Source organism: Mesoplodon mirus, assembly GCF_964341445.2.
Source record: "Mesoplodon mirus genome assembly, chromosome: X".
Lineage (NCBI taxonomy): Eukaryota > Metazoa > Chordata > Mammalia > Artiodactyla > Ziphiidae > Mesoplodon > Mesoplodon mirus.
The window spans coordinates 138917588-138927910 of NC_138981.1; the positions used below are offsets into that span (position 1 = coordinate 138917588).

The window sequence follows — 10323 nt, forward strand, 5'->3', positions numbered from 1 at the left end:
CTACACACACACATTCCCAAGCAAAATGCTGGCACCAACGCTCTCCACACACCCCCACCCCCCGGGAAACCGCGACACCCTTAATGTGCTCAGGGATTTAACACTGACGCAGTCAGCACCTCTGCATCTCTCCAATTGTACTGTTAATGCCCTTATAGCTGTTTTTTTTTCTTTTTTTTTTTTTCAGATCCAGGATCCAGTCAAGGATCACACACTTGGTCACTAGGTCTCTAGTCTCCTGTAATCTAGAACAATCTATGCATTTAAAAAAAAAAAAACCTTTCATGACACTGACCTCTTGGAAGAGTCTAGGGCACTCGCCTTGTAGAAAGTCCCAGTGTGGATTTGCCCGCTTCCTTCCTGGTTAGATTCAGCTTAGGTGTTTTGAGGACAGCACCGCCCAGGACAGGCTATGTCTTTCTCCCTCCCCGCACAGGGAGAGGAGGGGCAGGGGGCCGGGCTGCCCACCGTTAGGGAGGCTCGGTTTGATCACCTGGTGTCTCCCTTGTAAAGTTGCATTTTCCCTCCCTAATGCACAAGTAATCTGGGTGACACCTTGAGACCCAGTGACTATCTTTTCCCCAACAACCTTTATCTAACGGTTTTACCATCCAAGGATGATCCCCAACTGGATGAATTGCATTGGTGGCTGCAAAATGCCTTAATTTGTTAGAATTCTAGCAGGGACACAGCACTACACGCCAACATGTGACTGGCCCAGTGAATGGCATGCCCCCAGTTGAGGCTGCCTGGACAAGCCATACCGTCCACCCCCAGAACTCTGTGCCCACTCTTTCTGCCCAGGGGCAGGAGCGAGAGAAGGAAGAAGCACAGGAAGCCTTCATCTCAAAGGACTTTTTAGTAGTTTGGGGCTGGTGTGTGTATCTGGGTACCCATGTGAGCTGCCTGTAGGTTGGTAAGGATGTGTGTGATGGGAAGAGGCTCGGTTAGTTGCACGTAGCCTGGAAGAACAGATTATGTCCCTTGGGGCCCCACCTGGTCAATTATCCCTGGAAATTGATTTGATAGGTGTGAGATGAGGCCTCCCCCCTCTTATTTGTAATAAACTCACTTCCTAGGTGATATTGACATAATTTGGGGCTTCACTGATTTATCCCAAGTCCTGAGCGAGGTCCTAGCTACTCAAAGTGTAGTCTGAGGACCAGCAGCATGGGCATCCCCCGGGAGGTTGTGAGTAATGCAGAATCCCAGGCCCCACCCTGGACCTGCTCAAGCAGATCCTGCATTTTAACAAGGGCCTCAGGGCAGAGTCATGCTGGCCCAGAGCACCCCCTTGAGGAACCAGGGAGGACTTGCACACACCTTGACAGGATTCAGACCACAGGCAAGTGCTTCAAAGGGTCTCTCCTCCCCGCTCTCACTCCACAAAGGGGAGTGGGTGGGTGGTGCCCATGGGGCAAGCAGAAATCTGATCCACCTGCCCTGGTCCCCTGCCTTTCCAGGGAAGAGCAGGCCTCTCGGGCACCTCTGAAGTCCTGCCTGCAGAGAGAGGCTGGGAATGAGGGATGCCCCACATGCGGCCAGTATGGAAAAGCAAAGAACTTCCGGAGGTCATCATTAAGATCAGTCTTTGGGACTTCCCTGGCAGCGCAGTGGTTGAGAATCTGCCTGCCAATGCAGGGAACACGGGTTCGAGCCCTGGTCTGGGAGGATCCCACATGCCGCGGAGCAACTAGGCCCGTGAGCCACAACTACTGAGCCTGCGCGTCTGGAGCCTGTGCTCCGCAACAAGAGAGGCTGCGGTAGTGAGAGGCCCGCGCACCGCGATGAAGAGTGGCCCCTGCTCACCACAACTAGAGAAAACCCTCGCACAGAAACGAAGACCCAACACAGCAAAAATAAATAAATAAAGGAGTTCCTTAAAAAAAAAAAATCTCAAACCCTTTAAAAAAAAAAAAGATCAGTCTTTGGGTGTGTGCTCACAGCTTCCCAGGCACCTTGGATGATGATGGAAAACGTCCTCCCACCCACCCACCTCTGGGCTAACCTGGCTGGCCCAAAGGCAAGCTCCCTGTGTCGCAGTAATCAAAATGATATCCTTTATGGAGTGCTTTTCATTTTCACTGCTCAAAGCAAGCATGAGGAAGAGACAGATTGCGCTACAAAGAGGCGAGACGCCTGTCACACCCAAAGCCGGCTCTGAGCCGCAGCTTCTAGATCTTTCTTCTTTTGACTTGGCTCACGTGCAAAAGGACCAAATGTGCCTCCACCTTGGCATGTGTCCATCGCCCTAAGTAATCTTATACGTTACACTTCACAACTCAGGGCGCCTCTGTTTTTCTCCTCCTTCTTTCTTACTAGAAAAACCCTCAAAATAATATTGGACATTCTTCTGTCACTGGACATTAATTGTGACATGTTCATGAGGAATGCCTTCTCCATCCAATTTCCATGCCTTAATGCCTGACCAAATGGCCTGATGGCAGCAACTCCACCCCCACCCAAATGAGATCCCAGGGAACCCAGTGCCGCTGATTTCCCAATGGCAATGACCCCGGGAGGCAGGCGCTCTTTATTCCCATAGAGCAGGTGAAGAAACTGAGGCACTGAGCCAGTGAGCCGTCGAGTATCCCCACACCACACTGTCTTCCCTGGCAGGGATCCTGAAGTAGAAGGAAAGAAAGACCCACTCAGCCCCACCAGGGGCTCCTGGTGGGCTAAGAGCTCTCACGTGCTTTTCTTCCTTTGGTAGGTGTACATGTGTTTCTTGTTTTTAAAGCTTTACTGGGGTATCATTGCCATATGATCAACTGCACATATTTAGAGCGTACAGTTTGAAAAGTTTTGATATAAGGTGTACATATACATCTGTGAAGCCATCACCACAATCAAGATAGTGACCATTTCCATCATCCCCCAAAGTGTCCTCGTGCTCCTGTCTGTGCTCCCTCCCTTCCACCCATCCCTGCAAATACTTTCTGTCACTATAGATGAGTTTGCATTTTCTAGCATTTTTCTATCAATGGCTCAGACAGATCCACGTCATGGGGGTCATGGTGTCAGAGAGAAGGACACAGGCCCGGCAAGCAGGGACAGCAGGAAAGGCTCTCGGAACGTGCTTCTGTGGTCTCAGTGTTAGGTGACCAGGCTACCTCCCTTTCTGCCCTTTATGACCTGGCTTCTTCCTCTTCCTCACAATATGCATGACCCTCCCTCACTCAGGGTCATTTCCAGATTTTTCAAGCTCTCCCTGTGCCCCTCCATGCCCCCAGCGCCCACACTTGGTTAAGTATCCTTGGAGGACAAGACTGGGATAACAGAAATGGAGCTGGGGTTCTGACATGCCTCACTTAAAGTGCCTGTGATAGACCACGTCAGTAGAATCAAGGGCCCAAAAACCACAGGATCATCTCAAGAGCCACAGAAAAAGCATTTGACAAAACCTAACAACACTTCATGATAAAAACACTCAAACTAGGAATAGAAGGGAACTTCCTCAACCTAGATGTCATAGATGAAGAGCATCTATGACAAACCACAGCTCACTTCATACTCAGGGGTGAAAGACTGGAAGCTTCTTAGATCAGCAGCAAGACAAGGATACCCACTCTCACCACTTCTATTCAACATTGTACTGGAGGTGCTAGCCAGAGCAAATAGGCAAGAAAAAGAAATGAGAGGTATCCACGATGGAATATTACTCAGCCATAAAAAGGAACGAAATTGGGTCATTTGTAGAGACGTGGTTGGATCTAGAGACTGTCATACAGAGTGAAGTAAGTCAGAGAGAGAAAAGCAAATATCATATATTAATGCATATATGTGGAACCTAGAAAAATGGTACAGATGAGCCAGTTTAGTTTGCAGGGCAGAAATAGAGACACAGATGTAGAGCACAGACGTATGGACACCAAGGTGGGAAAATGGTGGGGGCGGGGGTGTGTGTGTGATGAATTGGGAGATTGGGATTGACAAATGTACACTAATATGTACAAAATGGGTAGCTAATAAGAACCTGCTGTATAAAAAATAAATAGAATAAAATTCAAAAAAAGAAAAGAAATGAGAGGTATTCAGATGGAAAAGGAAGTAAAACTATCCTCTATTTATATATAGGAAATCCTGAAGAATCCACTCAAAACAACTATTTGAGCTAATAAATGAGTTTAGTAAGGTTGCAAGATACAAGACCAATATAAAAAAATCGATTGCATTTCTATACAGTGGCAATGAGAAAAATGAAAAGGAAATTAAGAAAACAATTCTACTTACAATAGCATCATAAAGAATAGAGTACTCAGGAATAAATTTAACAAAAGTGCAAAATATTGGCGAAGGAAATTGAAGACTCAGGGAATTCCCCGGCGGTCCTGTGGTTAAGACTCTGCGCTCTCACTGCAGAGGGCCGAGTTCAATCCCTGGTCAGTCCCTGGTTGGGGAACTAAGATCCCACAAGCGACGCGACAAAGAAATTGAAGATCCAAATAAAAAGGCATCCCATGTTCATGGGTAATACTCTCCCAGATTCAATGCAATATTCAATGCAAATTCAATACATACTTAATGCAATATTCAATACAAATTCAATGCAATTCCTACAAAATCACAGCTGGTTTTTCTGAAGTTGACAAGCTAATCCTAAAATTCATATGGAAACTCAAGTGACTCAGAATAGACAAAACAATCTTGAATAGTACAAAGTTGGAAGACCCACAATTCAAAAGTTACTTACAAAGCTCTAGTAAAAGCAATGTGTGGGGCTTCCCTGGTGGCGCAGTGGTTGAGAATCTGCCTGCTAATGCAGGGGACACGGGTTCGAGCCCTGGTCTGGGAAGATCCCACATGCCGCGGAGCAACTAGGCCCGTGAGCCACAACTACTGAGCCTGTGCGTCTGGAGCCTGTGCTCCGCAACAAGAGAGGCCACGACAGTGAGAGGCCCGCGCACCGCGATGAAGAGTGGCCCCCGCTTGCCACAACTAGAGAAAGCCCTCGCACAGAAACGAAGACCCAACACAGCCAAAAATAAATAAATAAACAAATGTGGGGTTAAAAAAAAAAAGCAATGTGTTACAGGCATAAAGATAGACATTTCTCCAGAAAAGATATGCAAATAGCCAATAGCACGGGAAAAGATGCCCATCAGGAAATGCATATGATGTCCCCTCAAACCCAGTAGGATGGCTATAATAAAAAACGTGTGTGGGGAGGGTGTGGAGAAACTGGAACCCTCATACACTGCTGGTGGGAACATAAAACGTAAAATTGTGCAGCCCTTGTGGAAAACAGACAGCTCCTCAAAATACTAGACACAATTACCATAAGATCCAGCAATTCCATTTCTGGGTATATACAAAAAAGAATTGAAAGCAGGGACTCAAACAGATATTTGTACACTCATGTTCACAGCAGCACTGTTCACACTAGCCAAAAGGTGGAAATAAGTCAAATGTCCATCAATGGATGAATAGATTAATATTATGTGGTATAGCCATACAATGGAAAATTACTCAGTAATAAAAAGAAATTTAGTACTGATAACATGCTACAACATGGATGAACCTTAAAAACACGATAAAGGAAAGAAGTCGGACAACAAAAGGTCACGTATCGTATGGTTTCATTGAGATGAAATGTCTGGAACAGGCAAGTCCATAAAGACAAGTAGATTAGTGGTTGCCAGAGCCTAGGAGGTATTGGGGGAAATGTGACTGCTAATGGGTGCGGAGTTTCTTTTCAAAGTGATGAAAATGTTCTGGAATTCGATAGTGGTAATGATTGCACAACTCAATGAATATACTAAAAAACCACTCAATTGTATGTTTTACAGGGGTATGTGAATTACACCTCAATAAAGTTTGTTTTTTTTTTAAGTGCTGTGAACTATCGGGAGAAAAGGGTCTGGAACTCAAGACTAGAATAAGAGACTTGGGACTTCTTGACCTGGGTGTCAGAGACCTCTGGGGATCTAGGAAGGGGCCCCAGGGCGCCCCAGCAAAAGGAAGCCACATGGCAAGTGGTGTAGGTGTACTTGTGCATTTCTCTGGGCTGAACTGTATCCCGGTGGGGTTCCTTATTTTGGTAAGGTGCAGAGGCCACAGGTGGGTGTGGACAAGCCATGGAGAAGCCTCTCTGAAGCTGAGAAGCACCAGAGTTTAAGCGGGGGGCAGGCAAGGGGTCCTGGAAACTGACTGGTCTTCTGGGACAAAAGCTTCCCTCCCCTCTGAAAAGAGGCTGGGACCAGGAGAAGCTCCCTGCTGCGCCTGGGACGCCAGCCCCCAGACCCAGAGTCATCTGGGATAGTTAATGGTTTTCCCTGCTCTCCAGATTTTTTTAAATTCAATTCGTTTTTGTCTTCCCTTTTTTTTTTTTTTTGCGGTACGCGGGCCTCTCACTGTTGTGGCCTCTCCCGTTGCGGAGCACAGGCTCCGGACGCGCAGGCTCAGCGGCCATGGCTCACGGGCCCAGCCGCTCCGCGGCATGTGGGATCTTCCCAGACCGGGGCACGAACCCGCGTCCCCTGCATCAGCAGGTGGACTCTCAACCACTGCCCCACCAGGGAAGCCCCTGTCTTCCCTTAATTTTAAAGGATAGTTCCTTTTTTAAAACTGCATCCATACTGTATAGCACAGGGAACTCTACTCAGTACTCTGTAATGACCTATATGGGAATAGAATCCAAAAAAGAGTGGATATATGTATAACTGATTCACTTTGCTGTACACCTGAAACTAACACAACGTTGTAAATCAACTGTACGCCAACAAAAATTAACTTAAAAAGATAAATTTAAAAAGTAAAATAAAATAAAACTGCATGCAGTCTCGGATTCTGTCCAAACTTCTGCAGGAGCTTTAAAAGGGAGCAGCATCCCCGGGGACTGGTCAGTGAGGGCTGCAGATGAGGAAAAGCAGAGGCGGCTGGCCTGAGGCCGCCCTCCTCCTGGGGAACTACTTGCCCAGGGCTTGGGGCTCTCTCTCCAGGAGAAAAGCCTGGCCCGGGACTTTCCAGCCCAGGTTCACCTCAAGCCTTCCTGCGACATGAAGCCTCCCTGAGGGCCGTCCCAGCCAGACCTGTGGCAGCCTCCCTGCCACTGCCCATGGGGAACCCGAAGGGTCACAGCAGCGTCGCCTCCCAACCATGGCTCATCTCGGGCCTGCAGTGCAGCGCAGGTTGCCCTCCACTTTCCACACATCCCCAAGGGACTGGCCTTTAACGAAGCACTACATCAATCCCTCTGGGAGGAAGTCAAGAGCCAGCCTCTTAGGATTCGCTTGCCATTTGATAGAATGATTCCAAGAAAGGAAGCAATGAGGACGGGATCCCACGGCCTCATCAACAAACCAGTCCACCTCCCGCCGGTAGCCCTGGTGCCCACTACTGGGATTCCACGGGACTGCTCGCGGTCCAGGCTGGGTCATTCCCGAACCTGATCCCATGATGGGGAATGGCAATGGCCAGGCAAGATTTCCAAACAGCTGGAACGAGAGATGGGAGGAAGCACGAGGCGGGGTGGGGGTGGCGGAGGCGGAGAGAATGGCAGAAAGAAGGCGGAGGGCCGAGAGCGGGGAAAGCAGAGGGCCCGCGCGTCCCGGGAGACCGGCCCGAGAGAGCGGACGAGGAGCGCCGCCAGGCTAGGCAAGATTCCCGTCCTGCCCTCCTCCCCTCCAGCCCAGGACGGTCAGAGGCTCTCAGCACGAATGCAGCACTCCCACGGGCTCCCCAATCCCCACCGCGCCCCGGCTGACGCCTGTAGGGGTGCCCCCTTTTCTTCTAAGGAGACCCCATTCCCCCAGCCAACACCTCTCCGACCTGCACTTGCTCCCCAGTCCGGACCAATAAACCCAGAGTAGAAACGTATACCTTGTCTGCGCCCGGTCTGCCCCTGAGTCCCGACTCCCTCTAACCTTGAACTCCCTCCACAGAGCCCTGCGGGCGTCTCAGACCACGCCACCCGGGACATTTCTCTGGACAGCTCTCAGAGCGCACACAGAAAGTACACACACGCAGGGCCGGAGGAGCCTCCGCGAACACACAGACGGGGCACAGGCACGCACTCACGAAGTCACGCCACGCACAGGCAAGGAAGCCGAGCTCCGGGTCCGAGAGCGCGACCTGGAGTCTCCCCTCCCTCCCCGCCGAGCACTGCCCGGTACACGCCCCCCACCGCCCAAGACCCCAAGGCCCTGTGGGGCCTAGGGCAGGCCGGGCACCGACTCCCGCAGACTGCCCTTCTGGCAGACCCGGCGACAGCCACTCACCCGAGGCTCCCAAGGGCTGGGAGCCCACCGTTTGTCTGGGCAGGGCCGGAGCGGAGAGTACGTGCGGGGGTAGATGCCTGACCCTGGCCAGGCGGCGGCGGGGTCCCAGGGCGGCCCGCGCGCTCCAGTACCCCTGGCCCACGGGGACCTGGATTTGCCCCACCCGGACCTGGATTTGCCCTGCCCCACCCCACCGCGCCGCGGCCGCCCCGCTCCCTCCTCCGCCCTAGGTCCACCGGGGCTAGCGAGTGCAGGGAACGGAGGCCGTTGCTATGCAACCCCCATCCCGCGCCGGCGCCGGCAGCAACGCGTTTCCCGGCTCCCGGGCCCGGGGTGTATGCGCACAGGACCTGGGCTGAGCCCAACTTCCCGACCCGGGCCGATCTGGACCCAGGGCTCGCGTCCCAATCAATGTACTCCGGGCGAGCCAGGGAAGCACCCCGCACCCCTACCCCCGCGCAGGGACCCCCCATCTTTGCCTGGTTCCCACGGAGCACCAACACGCAGCAGCCCCAGAAACTGAGGGCGAGGATGGCTCCCTACCTCTTCCTCTTCGAGCCCTCGTGCCCCTCCACCCGGCCCTCCACCCGGCCCTCCACCTGGCCGCCCTCCCCCCGGGTCAGCTCTTCCCCAGGTGTCGCCCACGCCCCTCGCCCCAGCTGCCCAGCCGCCCTACCTGAAGCATCACTTTGTACTGCTCCTCCGGTTTCTGGACCACGCACATATTACATCCCATGGTGCTGGCCGGCGAGGGAAGGAGGGCGGGAACGGGAAAACGCCTTTCACTGGCCCGTGCGCGGGACCTCGGGTCCCGGCCCAGGGCCGGGGGCCATACCCTAGCGCGGGGGGCGGGCTGCCTAGCGGGGGAGGGGGGCACGCCCCCAAGGGGGGGGCAGCTCCACGCCCCTCGGGTTAACTCTTAGCTGGCTGAGGCCAGGCGCGGGCATGCTCCCTTGCACCCGGCCAGGAAAAAAAGGGCAGCGGGGGATGGGCGGGCGCGCCGGGCGTTGCTTGGCTACGGCCCCCCAGGAGGCGCGGGGGCGCGCCAGGCCACTGGGGACCGTCAGGGGCCGTAGGCCGCGCGCCTCCCCGCCCGCGGGGCCCGCCGCTGCCGCTGCCGCTGCCGCCTCCGGCTCCCGCCCATGGCCACCAGCCCCGGGAGCCCGGCCCTCGCGCTTGGCGCCGCGGCCCGGCCAGCCGACTGGGGGGCGGCGGCGCGGCTGCGGCCCCCGCCCGCGGCCCAGGCCCGCGCCCGCGCTCCCGCCTCGCCCGGCCGCGCTCCCGGCGCCTGCTCTCGGGCCCGCAGCCGGCCCCGCGATCTCCAGCTCCCGCCCGGGACGACGGGCACAGCGCGCGCGCCCGCGGAGGCGGCGGGGGAGGGGCGCGGGGACCGGGCGCAAGCGCGCGGGAGAGTGGAGCTGGGCTGGGTGGGAGAGCGAGCGGCTGGAGGCCGCGGGAGCTGGCGCGGAGAGCTGTGGGCGGGGCCTTGACGGGGTTGGAGGGGGTCCCCGGTTCCCCGCGATCCCCGGCGTCCGTCTCCGAGCACCCGGCACAGTTTGTGCCGCCCGCCCTGTACCAGCCCGGGAGAAGGGGATCCTGTTTGGAGCAGCGCCTCCCGGGTTCCCCCAGAGAGCTCAGGGCCTCGGGAGGGGGGCGCGATTTCAGACCCTTTCCCAGTTCCTCCGCGCCGCATCCCGAATGCCTCTAGCCCTCCGTCAGGTTGCCCTTTAATGAGTGCTCCTCTCCTTCAACTTAGCCGTTCTCTCGTTGTCGTTGGAATGGACACCTTTGTTAAAATTTTAAAACAAACAAATATTTTTTAATAAGAAGGAGAAGAAAAAGAAAAAAGCGTGAGGTGGGGTGGGTCCTGGGGAGAGCCGACTAAGGGGCTTGGGATGCCCTGGGGCCCCGGCGCGCATGACTGGGCCCCCTGGGTCCGCTGCCTACCTGTGTCTCTCAGCCACAGCCTGCGCTCAGGCACACCGCTTTAACGTTCCCTCCATCTCTACCTCTTCTCTCCACAACCTGTCCTGCTCTCTTCTTGGACAAGCCTGGAGAGGGAAAGCCTGGGAAGCAGCATCGGATTGAGGGCTGGGTTCCCATG

The 10323-nt window shown here is 54.1% G+C and overlaps 1 protein-coding gene across 1 annotated transcript in view; it reads right to left on the reverse strand.

Moving 5' to 3' along the window:
* Positions 1-8955, reverse strand: part of PDZD4 (PDZ domain containing 4) — a gene marked incomplete at its 5' end in the record, with an annotated part of 29919 nt that extends 20964 nt beyond the window's left edge. The window contains 1 exon segment of the mRNA XM_082609050.1: positions 8896-8955. Within this exon segment, the coding sequence (XP_082465176.1) occupies positions 8896-8955 (60 nt within the window).
* Positions 8956-10323: the final 1368 nt, after the last annotated feature.